This window comes from Castanea sativa, chromosome 10 (genome assembly GCF_040712315.1).
Source record: "Castanea sativa cultivar Marrone di Chiusa Pesio chromosome 10, ASM4071231v1".
Taxonomy (NCBI): domain Eukaryota; kingdom Viridiplantae; phylum Streptophyta; class Magnoliopsida; order Fagales; family Fagaceae; genus Castanea; species Castanea sativa.
In genome coordinates this window covers 33,339,421-33,357,643 of record NC_134022.1, presented here as the reverse complement: position 1 = coordinate 33,357,643, position 18,223 = coordinate 33,339,421, and the positions used below count along the sequence as shown (strand labels likewise).

The 18,223-nt window shown below is 36.3% G+C and overlaps 2 protein-coding genes across 6 annotated transcripts; one reads left to right on the top strand and one right to left on the bottom strand.

The window, feature by feature from the left end:
* Positions 1 to 3,099: 3,099 nt before the first annotated feature.
* LOC142611644 (putative methyltransferase At1g78140, chloroplastic) lies at positions 3,100 to 8,227 on the top strand. 4 transcript variants are annotated; one of them, XM_075783739.1, is made up of 9 exons: positions 3,100 to 3,487; positions 3,609 to 3,812; positions 4,119 to 4,222; positions 4,345 to 4,485; positions 5,089 to 5,173; positions 5,914 to 6,107; positions 6,204 to 6,315; positions 7,300 to 7,407; positions 7,880 to 8,227. In XM_075783739.1, the coding sequence occupies exons 2-9, from the start codon at positions 3,642 to 3,644 to the stop codon at positions 8,018 to 8,020; spliced, it is 1,056 nt and encodes a 351-aa protein (XP_075639854.1). In that variant the 5' UTR covers positions 3,100 to 3,487; positions 3,609 to 3,641; the 3' UTR covers positions 8,021 to 8,227. The 4 variants fall into 4 exon arrangements, with proteins under 4 accessions (XP_075639854.1, XP_075639852.1, XP_075639855.1 ...); XM_075783737.1 differs by having other exon boundaries at positions 4,342 to 4,485; XM_075783738.1 differs by having other exon boundaries at positions 3,385 to 3,487; positions 3,615 to 3,812; positions 4,342 to 4,485.
* Positions 8,228 to 10,990: 2,763 nt separating this feature from the next.
* LOC142613653 (uncharacterized) lies at positions 10,991 to 16,467 on the bottom strand. 2 transcript variants are annotated; one of them, XM_075786093.1, is made up of 3 exons: positions 15,975 to 16,467; positions 12,603 to 13,376; positions 10,991 to 12,029 (listed from the first exon to the last, which is right to left on the bottom strand). In XM_075786093.1, the coding sequence occupies exons 1-3, from the start codon at positions 16,199 to 16,201 to the stop codon at positions 11,519 to 11,521; spliced, it is 1,512 nt and encodes a 503-aa protein (XP_075642208.1). In that variant the 5' UTR covers positions 16,202 to 16,467; the 3' UTR covers positions 10,991 to 11,518. The 2 variants fall into 2 exon arrangements, with proteins under 2 accessions (XP_075642208.1, XP_075642207.1); XM_075786092.1 differs by having other exon boundaries at positions 12,603 to 13,354; positions 15,975 to 16,466.
* Between the last annotated feature and the right edge of the window lie 1,756 nt (positions 16,468 to 18,223).

Here is an 18,223-nt window from a genome sequence, read left to right as displayed (position 1 = left end):
ATGAGTTTAGGCAAAAAAGGGCGAAGCCTCTTGACTATGATTTTGGTGATCACTTTATACACTGTGTTACATAGGCTAATTGGTCTAAAAGAAGCCAAACAATCAGCCCCTGGAAACTTTGGGATGAGAGTGATAAGGGTATCGTTTAGGTGGGAGGGCATAGTGGAACTTTGAAACACCTTCAGCACTTCATTTAACACCGAAGTACCAACTTGTTGCCAGTAAGCTTGAAAGAAACCCGCATGGATTCCATCAGGCCCTGGAGCTTTAAGTGGCTTAAGACTCCACAACCCCTCCTTCACTTCTAACCTGGTCAGATTAGCACCCAAACTGTCTGCATCTTCAATCCCTAGGAAGCTGGACCAAATGGTCAAACTCCACCTCATTCTAGGGACACTGGAAACACTAGTAGAGAACAGATTTATAAATCCGCTTCTAATCAGATCAGCAATTTCCCTCTCGCCCTGCACCTAGTTCCCTAGACTATCCTTAAGGCAAAGAATTCTGTTCCTTCTTCTTCGAATCACGGTCGAGGCATGAAAAAAGCTCGTGTTTCTATCTCCTTGTATAAGCCAGTTATACCTTGATTTAACAGACCAGAATTCCTCCTCAAATTGGAGGACTTCGAAATACTCCTTCCTAAGTTGAACTTCCAAGTTTAAGAGATAAACATTCGGCCCATCAGTAATTTTTGTTTGAATTCCTCTAAGTCTAGCCTCAATTCTTTTTTTCCTCTGAAAAATATCTCTAAAAACCTCTCTATTCCAAACCTTGATATTAGCTGTGAACTTCTCAATATTTAGTTTAAGGGGTCCATCTTTAGCCCAAGAGTCATTAACAACTTCTAGGAGAAGGGGGTGAGACATCCACATGGGTTGAAAACGAAATGGCCTGCATAAATTAGATAGACCATGATCATCCATCTTAAGCAGCACTAGGCAATGGTCCGAATGAGTGCGAGCCAAGTGGTGAATTGCCGCTTTTGGATACAGACCTCTCCAATCAGAATTTGCAAACCCTTTATCTAACCTCTCTTGAATTAAGTGACCCACCTCCCTTTTATTGACCTAAGTGAACCGAGGCCAATGAAAACCCAAATCCACCATACCACAAGTATCCAGACACTCCTTGAACATTTGGACTCTTCTAGGAATTAGAGGGTTCCCTCCCAGCTTGTCCCCACTAGATAAAAATTCATTAAAATCTCCTAACATAAGCCAGTGTAATTCGTGCATGGGGCAATAGCAGCTAAATTATTCTACAACAATTTCCTTTCCTCTAATCTAGGACTAGCATAGATTGAAGATTGTAACCAAGAAGAGTTAAGAGCACGTACCTTAACCACCATGTGGATTTCTTGCTCAGTTTTTGCTAATTACGTAATTTCAATAGCATCAGACTTCCAAAGCACCCAAATACCACCTGAGTATCCAATAGTGTCAGCATGTAACACTCTATCAAACGGGAGCCTATCCGTAATATCCTTTGCCCTCTCTCCATCAACGCGTGTTTCCGTAATAATCACAATTGAGGGAGTGTGGGTATCAATCAGATTCTTTAAAGCGACATGAAAACGGGGGTTCAGAGCCCCCTTACAATTCCATAGAATAATATTCACAGGAACAGAAATGGGAGTAGTCAGCGCACCTTCATACAAACTCTGAGCTTCCATCATGCTCAGCAATCTCCATCCCAACTCCCTCAGAGTCTTCCTGGTGAAATCCACTCCTTGTGCAAGGAGCGCCATGTGTTCTAGTACTCCCATCTAAATCTCCCTTGATGAAATCAGCAGACTTGACCCCCCCACAGTTACTTTGGCTTGAATCAGACTCATGGAAATTGCGTTTCCCCAACACCTCGCTACCCCCATCTTGGACGTCCAAATTTTCCTTACCTCGTCCTCTTCCTCCAGTTCCAATTCTTTCAAGCTTTGATCCAGAGATTGCGGTGATAGTGCTCTCCTCCCGAAAACTAGAGACTCCCCTTTTGTCGGACTGTCTGACGGAAATATCCACTAGGGGCAAGCTCATTCCATCCACTTGAATGACTGTTGAAACAATTAATAGTTTAGGAACAAAATTGAAATTGGACACATAAATTAGAGACAAAATTGTATTTTGACCACAAATTTATTATGAATAAAACATTTTACACGTACACAATTTTTTAACGCCTACATAAAATTGAGAATCTTATGCTCATTCATGAAAAAAATTGCAAATTAACACCAATTCCCAAACAATTTGGTTAATTAGCAACGTTTTTAAACTATTTAGGAAACTAATGTTTTGAGTCTAAGAAACTCGATTTTGCTCTTTGAAATTGAGCCTAAGAGACTCAATTTTCTTGAAGCAAACCAGAACAAAGCAAACACAACACTAGAGCGAAGCAAGAAGCAAGAAACAAACATGAAAGACACCAACCTAGAAAAAAGGTGATGCAAGAAAAACAACGAACTTGCAAGAAAAACAACGAACCAACAACCAACCCAAAAACAACGAAACAACAACAAACCTAGATCTGCAACCCTGCGAACCCATATCTCCCTAACCCAATCCCTCAGTTCGGACTGCGACGAAGGCCTCAAGCAGTGGTGGCGAAGGCTCCAACAATCATCGCCACCATCGGCAGTGGTCCGATCTCAACCTCTGCTTTCTGAACTTCCATGGCCAAGCTTTTAGGTTTGGGTATACATTTGGTTTGGAGAATAAAAAAAGAAGAATGGGAATGTAGTTTTTGCAAGACCTAAGATTTTAATCCAAAATCGAGTATTAGAGAATCGATTTGCTCAAGTAAATTCGAGTATATTAGTCTTGAGAGGTTAATTTTCTAAATAGTTTGGAAACCTTACTATCTAACAAAATTGTTTGAGAAAAGGTGTTATTTTGAAGGGAAAAAATCCCCTCATTCATGGTTTCATTACTGGTTTTGTTCTTGTTTGATTTGACAAGGAGCCATCAGAGGATAGATGGAAGAGAAAGCATCTTCTAGCATGTCATAAGAAGGTCAAACTTTAAAATTCAAATTATAAAGATTTAGGAATTTTGTACAGAAGCTCTGGGATATTATAAAATGCTCTAGGAAAGTTATCAATCTGCCACTCTAGCTGTTGTTCAAAGTTGAAACTCCAACTCAACTCACTTCTCCATTGCCAACCTCTTGCTTACATTTCCTATCTTAATAAACTATTTTGCTTTCCCTAATATCACATACACAACTTCTGTTTAGGGTTAAGTCAAGAGCCTTTTAGCTTAACTAGCATTTGTTTTCAACGAAAACGTTAAGGTTGAAATGCTACGTTCTCCTCTTTTAACTGTTGAATTTATTCCAAAAAAAAAAAAAAAAAAAAAAAACTGTTTAGGGTCATGAATTATCCCCTAAGTTGCTGTAGAGTGTAAACCTATGTGCATGAGTTATTCCCTAAGTTTCTCTTTGCTGCAAATGTTTTATAAAGAAGGAAATCTCTGAAGAGAAAAGGAAAATTCAGGTAAATTTTGGAACACGTTCACTAATTACTGGCACTGCTCCTCTAATTCTCTCTATGCTTTTGAATTTTTATTCTTCTTTTCCAAACAAACTGAAATTTCAAAGCACTAACTAACTAACAGAGACAGAGAGACAGAGAGAGAGAGAGAACAGTTATGGCGTCAGTGATCAGCAACCTCTCGTCTGTGTTGCTTCCGAGTCAACTCAGTAACTCGAGGCGTTGTTTCTTCAAACCCTGTGCGCGTCCACGACTCTTCAACAAACGTATTTTCGCGGTAAAAGTTCGAGCTTCTTCAACCGCCTTTATCGACACCAAGCCCCCAACGGTAACCAAATTCCTCTCCTCCTTGTCAAATTCTTCAATTCTTAATGTTTCTGTTTGTCTGCTGAGAAAGTGGAAGAAAATTAGGAAATGGATGGTAGAGGTAAACTGAAGGCCTTGTTTGGCTGTATGGTTGAATGATACTAACTGGAGATTATTGGATTCTTTGGAACCAAACAGAGTCAATAATTTGTTGACTGCTTTAAATTGCAATTATAATTGTACGAATAAAAAAAAAAAATACAAATATGACTATTAAGTTCTTGAAAATTTTTTGTTTTTAATTTTAATTTTTTCAATAAATGTTTAGGAACCTATTGTGGTTGAAAATGAGGTTAGCAGCAGCAAGAGCATTTTAGCTTGTCCTATATGCTTCAAATCGTTAATGTTGATTGGCAATCATGTTTTATCTGTGTAAGTAATTTCATTTAATTTAATGGAATGGTGCTTGGAAATTTCATGCAATGTAATTGATTTTCAATTCATTATGCTTTCACAAGTTTGGTTTTTCTGATTGCATTGTGAATTTTAAGCAGTGAGTCTGCAGCTGGGTCTACTTTGCTATGTAACACTTGTAAGAAGTCATTCAATGGCAACCAAACGCATTATGACATGACAGTGGCTAGTGGGACCAAGGACTATGGTGTGCAGATGCCAATTTCCACCGAGTTTTTCAGGTGGCCACATTGTTTATTCATTTCAATTCTGTTACCTACAATGGCTTCAGTGTCTTGATACACTTTTTAGAGTAGGTGTTTATTGGAGATGGAAGGAAACAGACGGGTGGAAGATTATTTAGATGAAAATTCTTGCTGTCTCTTCGCGTTAGAAGTGTTTTATGAAGTGTTTATAAGTTCTATTAGGTTCCATTTTGGGGTTAATCTCAATAGTATTGTTTTTGTTAGAATTATTTAGTTAAATGATTAAATTTACCAACTCCTAATAGCTTAAGTTTTTGGGAGAATTGGTAATTTAACGTTGTATCAGAGTAGAAGGTCCTGAGTTTAATTTATGTCTCCTCTGGAGTTTGATAGTGCATGAACTTCGTTGTGTATACAAGTCCATCATGGTCAACCTTGGTATTATTGGCTTCTTCTATGTCATAGGTAGTGCATGAACATGGACTAAATATAGCAGCTGATGCAACTTTAGGTGCTTTTGTGCATAATCCATTTAATTGTCTTATACTGCATCAGTGCAGTTGTTTAATATGAAACATATAATGGTTATTGACTTGATTTGCATATCTTATCATGAGTATTGGTTGTTTGCTAGATCAGGTTTCCATTGATATCTTTTCTCTATGAGAGGGGCTGGCGTCAAAGTTTTTCTATCTGGGGTGGTTTTCCAGGCCCAGAGAAAGAGGTGATTTGAAATTTATCTATTTCTTTATTTCATATCTTGCAGAAAGATTTAAAAGTACTTTTGTACTAAATTTAAATTATAGTTTATTTTATGGATTGCTTGTAAAGCTTATACAATTTTTAAAATAAATTGTAGCTTTGAGCGATTCAGGTGAAAGCATGGTCAACAGATTTTTAGTACATGAAGGTTTCTTGGATATTCTGTGGAAATTTATTCAATCCATCCTATACGTTTTGTAGCTAAAGTGAAAATCAATTTCTAGAATAGCACCATTAAAACCTGGAATGCTGTCCCATCATGCATTTTGTGGATGAAGTTACAAGAGTGTAATAGTAGATTTGATGGTGTAAAGCATCCAATTCATGTTATCAAGCGATATTGACCAAAATGTTTGTTGAGTGGATGGTTGTCTTTGGCATCATCTTCTTAGAGTTATTAGATAGCTTACAGTTGAAGGTGTGATTTCCCTTTGTTGGAAAGCCTTATATTGGGCATCTTTTATTTTTTAAAGAAATTACTTCTCTCTAGAGAGAGAGAGAGAGAGAGAGAGATGCCTTATATCTGGTTAGTTTAGAGAAATAAAAATTTATTAAATTTTGTTGTGTCAAATACATAAGGATCCATTTGAAAAGCTTGCTATCAGAAACTCGGTGTAAAATAGATACAGAAACTAGTAGATTTTGTTTAGTGTATCCACTTTGGGTTGCTGACCTACTAACCCTGTAGTGATCTGGCTGCAGTTTGAATTGATGAGGGATTTCTTGAAGCCAGCTTTAGATGGAAATATAGTTGATGCTAGTTGTGGGAGTGGGTTATTTTCAAGACTATTTGCCCAGAGTGGATTATTTTCTCTTGTTATTGCTCTGGACTACTCAGAGAACATGTTGCAGCAATGTTATGAATTCATTAAGCAGGAGGAAACTTTTCCAAAAGAGTACTGAGTTTAACTTTTAAATTCATTACATAAGACAAGTGAACTTTCATAATTATCATTTGAGTTTTCAATCTGAGTGAGTTTGTTTTCTGTTAGGAACTTAATCTTGGTCAGAGCTGATATCTCTAGGCTTCCTTTTGTTTCAAGTTCTGTTGATGCTGTGCATGCTGGTGCTGCTCTACCGTGTTGGCCTTCACCATCAACAGCTGTGAGTATCTCTTCTACATATGGATTTGAAGATAATTCTTCCTCTTGCACAGGGGTCCCCCAAAAAAATTTCATTCACTGATATCGCACACTGCTGTTTATTGGAAAATGATTCCCTTAAATTAAATGGACCCCAGCTGTCCAAAAGGAAGGTTCATATATATATATATGCTTTTTAGATTTGTGTGGAAATTTTTTGATTTTATGTTCATTTCTATTTATGTATGGAATTTGCTCCTAGAATTTTCTGGACTACATTTCCTTGTACATCTTTTTTGTGTGTTACTTTGTTATTATTATTGAAAGAAACATGAGAGCTGTTGAACTTTGTATCTCACCTTCACCCTCCCCTTACGGTCAAAATATACTTACAAAATTTTTTTAAAAAAAGAGCGGTTGAATTTGTAAGTTGTTTCATTGGCCGACCCTAATAAGTGCCAAATGCATTATGCTAGTCAAGGGAAATCTCATTTAAAATATATTTTGTGAAGGGTCGAAAATGCTCTATTAGATTTTTTTGGTTAGTCTAAATTTAAAAATATCTACATGCAGTTCTTTTAGCTTCCAGGAATCCTATCTAATTTCATTGAAACAATGGTTACAAGTCTTGGAGGGCATGTCTGTATGCGCCTTCTGGTGTTGTAGTCCCCTTACTCCGTCCCGTATTTACTATAATGCCTAAGATCCTAACGTTCGGTATTTCCACATACAACACCAGAAGGTGCATACAGGCATGCCCTCCAAGAAATGTTACCATTTATAGCTATGGTTTTGTAGGTAGCTAAAATTAGTCAAGTTCTGCGACCTGGTGGAGTGTTTGTGCTACCACCTACATAGTTGATGGGCCTTTTTCTGTTCTCCCATTTTTTGAGGAGACTACACACCTTCTGGTGTTGTAGTCCCCTCACTTCATCCAATATTACTATAATGCCTAAGATCCCAACATTCAATATTTCCACATAATTGGGTAGCTATGGTTTTGTAGGTAGCTGAAATTAGTCGAGTTCTGCGACCTGGCGGAGTGTTTGTTGCTACCACCGTCATATTTGACGGGCCTTTTGCTTTTATCCCATTTTTGAGGGGACAACGCCAGGTATATTGTTTCAACTTTGAATCTGGGATGGCTTTCTGAGATTTAAGTCAAAATATTCCTTTGGAATAGATAGTTTGGCATAACAATTATAGTTTAGATCAAATGGACTTGATTCCTGTTTATCTTCTGCCATCATGGTTTCTTATATTTTTGCTGGATATAAGATGTATTATGTATAATGGCAAATATCATGGTTTCTTACATTATTGCTCTCTAAGTTGTTTCCAAATAAGAGTGAATATCCCCATGGTTTCTATATTGCTGCTCTGTAAGGTTTTTCAAAGTAAGAAATTAAGAATGTCATTATCTGTGCCCTCAGAAGCAACTAGAATGACTTTTCCCAGCCTTCTTTCGAAAATATCATTATCAAAATAGCCCTGTAAAAAGTTGTCTTAAAGAGTTTTCCTCCAGTCATCATTATATTTGTTCTCTTTGATATATGGCTGATAGTAATTTACTTTTGTTAGTATAGATTATAGAGGCAATGTCAGGCAGCCATTTCTTCCTATCTGAACGTGAACTACAAGATCTCTGCACTGCCTGTGGATTAGTTGGCTTTACAAGTATAAGAAATGGGCTTTTCGTGATGATCTCTGCTTCAAAACCCATCTAAGGATTTTGCAACCTGCTGCTGTCCACCCTGTCTTCTCTAATTTTTTTTTTGGGTTAATAAAACTACATTTATATAAGATGTTGTTGCCAAACATCTGGGTTCGAATCTCATGGGAAAAATGGATATTTACGCCTAATTTGAAAATTATGTAGCAAAATGTTTATATTTTGAAACTATTTAGCAAAATATCCATACTTTGAAACTCGATATTCGCAAAATCCAGTTCTATATAAAACTCGATATATTCATAATCAAGTTTTATGAATATTTTTAAGTAGAACTTGACATTAGCAATGTCGAGTTCCACTTAAATTTTCAAAGAAATTTAAGTGGCAAAATATTTATAGAACTCAATATTGTTAATGTTGGATTCTACCTATAATTCGATTTTGTTTAAATCGAATTTAAAAAATATGGACATTTTGCTACATATTTTTTGAATTATGGGTAAATTCCCATTTTTCCCTAACTTTCATGTATCATAGGTCTATTTAAATATATGGAGAACTGTTAGAATTAGTGTCCTTAAATCCTATTGTATGATGCTATGTATGATATTACATATGACATTATGTATGACTTAATATTGTGTTTAATAAAGTTATTTTATTATTATCTAAAATAATGGTAACATGAATATTGAGACATTATCAAGTAGTCCATGAGATGCATTGTATGTGATTTAGTCACAGAAGATATAAATTACAAGTTCCTTGTAAATTCAAAATCTAGTTCGTAATCGGTGATGAGATTGGGCATTTCATCTGCGAAGATTATAACATATCAACTAAGATGATTTGTCTTGATCATGAAAATAGAGATTTCTAGTTGGTATGTTGATATGTTTTAAGAGTTAAAACATATTGAACTGGACCACTATGAGTTTTATTATTCTCCTAACGGCTGTCAATTAAATAATAAACTCACGACTTGTATTTATATGAACTCTTAATCTTGAGAGAACAATGGACTTGATCATGAGGTGTAGGTTACTTTGATATATCAGGAGTGAGATCTAGAGTAATGGTCAAAACCTCAGTATGTTGGGCAACCACATTTAGTGTTGATGGAACATATATTTTCAAGATGGAATTCATAGTCTCTTAACGGAGATACAATATATTTCCTTGAGATAAGTTTAATGGGTTTATTATTCAGAGAGTTAGGCCTAACCATTTTAGTAAGGAGTCACTAAAGTATATATATTTATGGAATTGGATTTCATAAATATATAATGAATAATTTTAAAGGATTAAACTGGGTACTTAAGAATAAGATGTAGTAATTTACAAAGTGGCAGTTTATATTCATGATTTTGTATTACTTCGAATATTTTAATGAAGGGGTTGCATGTACAATAAAGTCGTGGGATATAATTTATAAATGGGGCATAAAGTGTAACTATATTTATATAGTGATATTAAATATAGTTAATGGTAACTTTGGACTTGTCAAGAGTTGACAGAAAAGTCCAATTGAAAAGGCCCAAAAGGCCAGCCCAATTAGACAATCGGTTAGACACAAAGGGAGAAACATACAGATTTTTCTGTAAAAAATTTTGTAAGAACACTATTGTGAAGTGGTGTAAGAAGGGTTAGATACTTTTTTACATTCTCTCTTTGAAACTGATTGAGAGACCACACATCTTGGGCGTCAGTGGAATTTGAGTGAACAATGAAAGTGTTCTCAAGTGCTTCTGATCTTCGGTTTTGAAATTCACCGCTCCAAGGTATACTTTCTAGTTCTCAAATTCTAAAACTTACATAGTGCATGTTAACTTTTATGAATGAAGTAGATTTGTTATTTTTTCCGTTGCGTACATGCATATTTCCATCAAGAACATGGGGGCAAAATGGGTAAATATCCTTAATTTTAAAACTGTAGCAAGATACCTCTCATGCCAAACTATTAAGCAAAATGTCCTTGTTTTTGGAACTTGATTTTAATTGTGTTAAAGGTGGAACTCGATATTAACAAAGTTGAGTTCTATGCATATAATAGATATTGTTAATGTCGAGTTCTACTTAAAAATACACATAGAACTCAATTTTGAGGATAGTGAGTTTTACACCGAACTCAATTTTGTTAAAATTGAATTCCAAAATTTGGGCATTTTACTAAATAATTTGGAAGATGAGTATTCTACTACATAATTTTAAAATTAAAAATATTTACCTATTTTGCCCATAATATGTTTTCTAGTTCCGTAAATGAAATTTGTCATAAGATGATTGTGCAATGCAAATAAAGGTGAAAGCTTATAACTTCTGTTATTTTTTTTTTATCAAAATCAAATCAAGATCAATTTTGCTACTGTTCAACAAAAATTTGATCAATTTGCTACAGTTCAACAAAAATTTTATACATGTTAGTTATGGGACTATCTCGGGGTCATTTTTGACCTTTTGTTACCTGTTAAGAAATATGAGGACATGTATGTTGCAACTTGCAGTGTAAAAATTAATCATCAAATGTTATGATCGACTTCAAGTCGATGCGCAATCTAATTCTATTATTATAGTACCTAAAACCCTACCTTGATTCTTCTGGCAACTACTCTCTCTCACACACACATACAATTGGCAGAGGGTTCAAAGTTCAAACTATGAAGTTATTTAGTACTGTGGCGGAGGCAAGCTTCAAGAGAATGGATGATAAAATTAGAATAATTTCTGGCAGAACTTATGACTGTGCTAATCAATCCATCTTTGAAAAACATACACCGATACACGTATACATTTCAATCCATTTTGTCTATGATGTGGAAATTTTTCATTAAATTCCACATATAAAGATCATCTAGCAAAACCATAGCTGGGAGACGGGCTATCTCTGAAAGTCCCGTAAGGCTGGAAAAAGGTCAATATGCAGTTGATTCATTTATAGGCATGTTGCAATTATTCATCAGATAATGCTGTCTACGAGATGTGGAATCCTAGATAACAGTGATTCAAAAAATATATATGTATAAAAAAATCATAGGCTTCATTGACATTGGATCCAAAAAATGAGAGGCCGTTATACACAAAATGAACGTCAGATAAGAAATCGATGGGAACTCCTTGTCAAATCAAAAAAACATGTTCTGCTACACACTATACTCGCTATACTGGTCAAAATTGGGAGTTTTAACATACCCAACAATAATTTCTGAGTATGTAAGATTATTTGTATTACCCCTGAATGGGGTTCCACGAAAGCTGGCAAGTGAAACTGAAGACCAATTCGATAATCCTAAACCCTTCAGTTGTTCCTGTCAACTACATATCTTTCAGGTGCATGTTCAAGGCCAAAGAATATCAGGACAAGATGGGTATGTGACTTCTGTATATTATGGTACTCATTTGTGTGCATTGAACATGCATCTCTCACCACAATGTTTGAAAATTTTCCTTCTGATTAATACCAATTAAAAGCTTTGAATTTTTACCTACGGGCAACCTTCTTCAATGGAATGCAAGCTTTGGAGAATAGGGCAGCTTATGCTTCTTGGTATTACTATTTACCCATATTGGAGAATGTCAGCTGGTGGTAGAGCAATATCTTCTCATCATCTTCAAGATCAAAGCCATTCCCCAGTTCATAATCCAATTCCTGACCAAAACGTTCTCCTGACTCAGTGAACTGGACTTGAGAAAATTCTTCACCTGTAGGTGCATTATCCAACTCTATTTGTTGCATCTCTGATTCTATCAGAGCTTCCATCTTGGCCCGTTCTTTGTCTCTTGGGTAGGTGTAATAGAGAAATGAGTAAATTAGACAACACAAAGCCATTGGAACTCCTATTGCCGTGTAGAGTGCCTTGGCCAATGATGTAGCATTCCCTCTATCTGTGGCAATCTCTTCAGATTCACTTGACCCAGTAGGAACTGGCTTATAACCATAAACATACTGAGCCAATATCCCAACTATAGGGGGAGCAAATGATGACAGTATGGACTCAAAAGATCGGTCCATTGCATAGACACTTGTTCGGGATTTCTCAGGAACTATCTCTGCAAAAATTGGACTGTATATACCATATAATAAAAATCAGCAACTTATGAGTGATGCAGACAATTAAACTTAATTTTATCACTGATAAGTTACAAATGCACTTAGTGGATATTGAATTCATGACCTTACCCTCAATCCCATTATTATGTCTTGCCCCTTCGCCAAAAGCTAGAATTTTGGCTTCTTTGTGCCAGCATTTATCTCTCTGTCACTCTCTCCAAATATTTTATTTTTCTTGTTAGTTTTTGCATTCTGTGATAAATGATTGATTCGGACTTTGGTATCACACAATAATGAAATAATTTCATCTGAAACAAGTCTTTATTGTTCTTCTTTACTATTATGAATTAAATAAATAACCTAATTGTCACAACTTCTATGATTATTCTGGTCATATTGATCATGGCTTGGTTTTACATGATCAATTTGTGTGTAATTGCTCCTGTCATTGAACATAATGTTTTAATTTATGAGAAACCCAATTACTTAGTGACATTATCGGATTATTTGTGTATATAAATCTTAAATTTGTGAAATGATTTTAGCAGGTGAAAAGGAAAAAAGATTTTAGTGTGAAAGACTTTACTTGTTTGTAGCTGGAGCATTCCAGGATATGCAGAAGCCCACAATGAACAAGACCAAACCATGGACTGCTCCAGAAGATGGATCATTGGGTAAAGCCAGCAAAAGTATTGCTGCTAGAGGGATAGCTGATGCTGAGCTTGTCTGTGCTAGAATTATCCTTCCAGAATTTGGGAGACGAGTAGAAAGAATATCTCCCATCTTACCACCAAATAGGCCCCCAAAGGAACTACCCATCACAAACAGGGCTATGAGGAATGCAGTTTTCTCATGTGAGAAGCCAGAAAGCTCTAACCACATAGCTGAGAATGACAGAGCTGACCATGGGAATGAACCAGTGACACCCTGTGCCACAATAATCTGGAAAGATGGAATCTTAATAACTGACTTTGCTTCCTGAACCAGATCCTTCACTTCTAACCAGAAGGATTTACTCTTAACTAGATCTCTATCTTTTGCATTAGAATCTGAAAAGCGAGGATCATTGGCAAAAATTTGGATCAAAACACCAACCATAACACTGATGATTGCAACAAGATGAAAGGAAATTCTCCAACCAGGAATTCCCATGAATGTTAATGGAGCTATCAATACTGAGAGGAGTCCACCAATAATTGAACCAAGGTTGCCTGTTAGTTGAAGCCACCCAAAAGCTGTACCACGGTTGTTGTCATCAGTTGAGTCAGCTACAAGGGACTGAATTGCAGGTGCAACTAGCGCAAGGCCAATCCCATTCAAAGCTCTAGATACAGCCACCTGTTTGACAGAAGATAAATGACTTCAAAGAGAACACAATCAGCTGGTATGCCAAGGATGATAGCACTTCACTTGTATAGCTGTAAAACCGTATAAATTTGTAGAGTTAAAAATAGAAAATTTGGGTCCAAATATGATTGTGGTCTTCATATCCGTGAATTACCAATTGTTTCAATTTAGTTATTAAAAGTGCCTCGATTATACCCTTTCCCTGGCTTACCATCACTATGCAAATAACTAATGTGACAGTCTTTTCCTTTTCGTTTTTTATTTTTTTGGTATACATGTCACTACAATACTTACATTGTATATTTTGCTGCATTATCATATCACAAAATCAGAATATATGGATGGAGACAAGTAAATTTCACATTTAAAAATATTAAATAGAAAATATTGTGGCGTCTAATGTTTGTGTCACGTCTCCATGCAATCTGATTTTACGAGACCAATAAATGGCCCAACATCACATCAATAATTGAGGTTTGCATAATGATGGTGAGGCAGGTAAGGGTGATATTTAAGCATTTTTTAAACTTGAATGACTGTTGAAACAATCAATAGCTTAGGAACAAAATTGAAATTGGACACATAACTTAGGGACCAAAATTGTATTTTGACCACAAATTTATTATGGATAAACAGTTTACACATACACTGTTTTTAAAGTTTAAATTTGAGTGTCTTGAACTTGATGAAGCTCCATTTCATAACAGAATCTAGATACTATCACATAAAGCACAATGCCTACAAAAAATTGTGAATCTTATGCTCATTCATGATTTCATTACTGGTTTTGTTCTTGTTTGATTTGACAAGGATGCCATCAGAGGATAGATGGAAGAGAAAGCATCTTCTAGCATGTCACAAGTAGGTCAAACTTTAAAATTCAAATTATAAAGAATTAGAAATTTTGTACAGAAGCTCTTGGATATTAAAAAATGCTAGGAAATTAATCAGTCTGCCACTCCAGCTGTTGTTCAAAGTTGAAACTCCAATTCAACTCAATTTTCCTTTGCCAACCTCTTGCTCACATTTCCTATCTCAATAAACTATTTTGCTTTCCCTAATATCACATACACATGCTTCTAACCTGTTTAGGGTCAAGCCAAGAGCTGTCTAGCTCAATTGGAACCTCTTGGTGTTTCCAATGAAAATGTTCATATTCAAATCCCTCCTCTCCCTTTATAACTATTGAATCTATCAAAAGAAAAACTGTTTAGGTTCATGAATGAAGGATGAAAAGGGACTCCACATTGCTGTAAACCTATGTGCATGAATTATTCCCTAAGTTTCTCTTTGCTTATTATATCCAAGGCTTAACAAAAATATTTAATTTTATAGTTTCCATTATTTCAAACCCAAGAACACAAAAACTGCCGCATTCATAGAACTAGCTTCCGAAATTGAAACACGTATTTCCCTTTGTAAGTAACTAAATAAGTGCAATTTTTTAACTTGATTTTTGGTTTTCCCTAGCACCTCCTAGTGTTTCCAACAGAGATGACCAGGTTCAAAACCCTCCTCCCCTCTTATTTATCAACCCAAAAAAAAAAAAAAAACTGTTTAGGGTCATGAGTGAAGGAAGAAGAGGGGCTCCACATTTCTGTAAACCTATCCTATATGCATGAGATATTCCCTAAGCTTCTCTTTGCTTCTTACATCCAAGGCTTCCATTAACGAAAATAATTGAACAGTTTCCACTATTTTAGACCCGAGAACACAAAAACTACATTCATAGAAATAGTTTCCATATTTGAAACATGTAAAGGGCCAGTTTGGTTTAGAGGAGTTTTGAGTGATATGATCCAAAACTTATAACTGAGTTATCAAAACACATGGAACCCACACAAATTTTTTTGTTTGGTTTGGTTTTCAACTCTTGTTTCCATCACTCAATTCTCTGATTTTTGAGTGATGAGTTATGGAAACTGAAAACACATTTGAGGTATTTTCAAGTTATGAAAACAGAGTTATGATGGTATTTTCGTAATTAACCCCATATATCCAGCTGCAATGTTTGACAAAAGACTGATTTTTTTTTTTTGGGTGAAACCCAGTGCAACTGTTGAAGTTGAAAACTGGGTCTGAGTTAAGGTGCCATACAGGTGGTTTGGAAATTTTGGGTATTTTAAATGAGGAGTGATGAAAATTGAGCCATGACAAATTACTAACGGGCCCGTGTAGTGTTTCCTTTATAGGTAACCGAATCAGTACAACATTTCAATTTCTTTTTGGGTTTTCCCTAGCTTGTTCGGTTTCTCCTAATCCACAACAATAGCAGTTTCCCAATCTATCAAAAAGCTACAGTGTTGTTGTAAACGACTAGACTAACATAGAATATAAGTACGAGAAAGGAATATCCTCAAAACACTTTCCTAATATTTACCCAAACTATTTTACATACCATTCATCGTACCAACTACCTAATCAATTGCAATTACTTAATTACCCTAACGAGAACGATCCATCCCATAATTTCATAACAACCAACCTCCAATAACAATCAAATTTAAATTTTTACCATATTTACTAACATAATTGAGAAATGGAAGAAAAAAAAAATCCTTATTTAAGCAAGAGGGTATATATGTTTTTTTTTTTTTTTGAATTTGCTTACCTGGGTGAAAGTGGAGGAGAAAGCGACGAGAAAAGTGGCGGCGGCCCAGAGGAAGGCACCGGAGGCGATGACGTGGGCGCGGTTGTGGCGGACGGAGAGGTAGGCGGCGATTGGGTAACAGGCGGACTGAACAATGGACCTGAAGAGAGTGAGAGAACCCAAACCCGTCGGGTCAGTGTGCAAAGCCGCACCAACCTCTCTATACACACCCGGTAGTAATGACTCATCTGCCCTCTCCATGATCCCCGCTAGATTTACCAAAATCAAAGTCACCGTCTCCGCCTTCATATTTATCTTCACCTTCATCTTCATCATCTCTGATTCTTTTTCCCTTTCCCCTTTTGTTTTAAGTAAAACAAAAGTGGCTCAAGGGGACAGTGGGCTAGGTAGGTACGACGGTCGTGTTGAGTTGTGCGATGGCGTGTTAAGATGGGCTTAAGACTTTTTTTCCTTTTGTGAAATTGATATTTTGGTCATTCCTTCAAACAAAGGGTACTTTGAATTTTTTTCAATTTCAAAACTACTTAGACCTTCGAGAATGAGGGGTCCACGATGACTTGTTCCACAATGGTTGCCGTCAAGTGGCTTGAAGATCCATGAAAATTTGAATTGGGCTTTGAGCCCTTTAAAGGGCAAATTTCTTGGCTTGGACAGGCTCAAATTTTTATCTAAAGGATCTTCGGATATGTTAAATTTTTGGTGCTATGCTTGCTACCTCTCCTTGGGGGATGGGACTCTCTTAAAATTTCGAGGTTTTGGGCTTTTGCTTACTGGTAAACATGGATCTGGGCTTGCGGAAAATTACAGTTCTAATTGCTTTAGGACTGTGTCTGCGTGCTGTGGACCTGTGGTTACGTTGAGGGGTCCATCATGACTTGTAAAATGGCTTCTGGATTTGTATTCGTGGGAATTTCATTTGAGGAAGTCTTAATGGGCTTAGAACCTAAACTGTAAGTTTGGAAATGGGATAGGCTCTCAAGAATCTTCTACTCCTTGTCCTTGCAGATGGGGCATTTCTTGGTCAGTAGATTACGGTTGGTCGAAAATTTTAATTTCAGACCAATTATACTCTACTCCCCTTTGCGGCCAATTATACTATATTTTCTTTTGCTCCCCACTCAAATCCGAATATTAATATTATGAGATACTAGGCTTTTCAAAAGAAAGTTTTCAAAAATTATATACAAATAAAAACAAAGATATTTTGGGCTTTAGCTGACTAGTAAAAATGTACTTGGGCTTGCAGAGGATGTCCATCTTCCCTGTCCAATTGTGTATGCATGTGTATATAAGACTTTATAAGTATATATATTTTAGGGTAAATTTCACTAACTACCTTGAGGTTTGGGCAAATACCAAGAAGATTTATAACATTTCAAAACTGACTACTTTAGTCCCTAAAGACAACTTTGTCCCTAACCACCGTTAGCCTGCCGTTAGCTTCTCTCTCTTCTTACTTCTTAGTAACTCTCTCTTCCTTCATCTTGAATGTCCTTGGTGGCAGTCCATCAAATAGGAAAGTCATTGAATTTTGGTGGAAACAAAGTTCTTTAGAGGAATGAGGAATCCCATGAGTAGCTAATCATCTAGGAGTCCAAGTCGCCCTTATGTATTGTATTGTTTGGGTAATACCATTGGTGCATCAAAATAAATGCAGAATTTGAAATTGTTAAGGAACCGCAGCTAGTATAGCTAAGACAAGTGGGTGGCTAGCACTGTAGGACTAGGACTTTGAAATCATCATTCTTCTCTCTTCAGTTCACTTTGTCCTTCTCTCTCTCTCTAACCTTAGATCTCTTATCTCTTCAGTTCACTCATCCCTCTATCTCTCTAACCTTAGATCTGCCACAACCACCACCTCAGCAACTCCACCACCATATCTCTACCCACAACCACCCCCACTATAAATTTACCCATATTAGAACCTATCACCACCACCGGCCACAAAACCCAACCAAATCCACTGCAACAAAACTCAAATCCTTCAACAAAACCCAAATCCAAAAAACTTAGAGAAAACCCACCACTCCATAATAACCCACAACCATCACTACAAATCCAACCCATATCGAAACCCACCATTGGTCACAACCCCAAAAACCCACAACAAACCCACCACACATCAAAACCCACTACCACCGAAAAATCCACAACAAACCAAAACTTAGCACCGGCAACCCACAACCACTAAACCCATAAACCACTGCTGTGAAAAGAAGAAATAGACAATGAAAGGGTGAGTAGAGAGA

Excerpts from the sequence above, each read along its gene's own strand:
- LOC142611644 (XM_075783737.1), top strand. The coding sequence starts at position 3,642 with ATGGCGTCAGTGATCAGCAACCTCTCGTCTGTGTTGCTTCCGAGTCAA. Across the intron at positions 4,223-4,341 it reads GGCAATCATGTTTTATCTGT|CAGTGAGTCTGCAGCTGGGT; the intron begins GTAAGTAATTTC and ends GTGAATTTTAAG. Across the intron at positions 4,486-5,088 it reads ATTTCCACCGAGTTTTTCAG|GTTTCCATTGATATCTTTTC; the intron begins GTGGCCACATTG and ends TTGCTAGATCAG.
- LOC142613653 (XM_075786092.1), bottom strand. The coding sequence starts at position 16,289 with ATGATGAAGATGAAGGTGAAGATAAATATGAAGGCGGAGACGGTGACT. Across the intron at positions 13,355-15,974 it reads TCTCCTCCACTTTCACCCAG|GTGGCTGTATCTAGAGCTTT; the intron begins GTAAGCAAATTC and ends TCTGTCAAACAG. Across the intron at positions 12,030-12,602 it reads AATGCTCCAGCTACAAACAA|TCCAATTTTTGCAGAGATAG; the intron begins GTAAAGTCTTTC and ends TGGTATATACAG.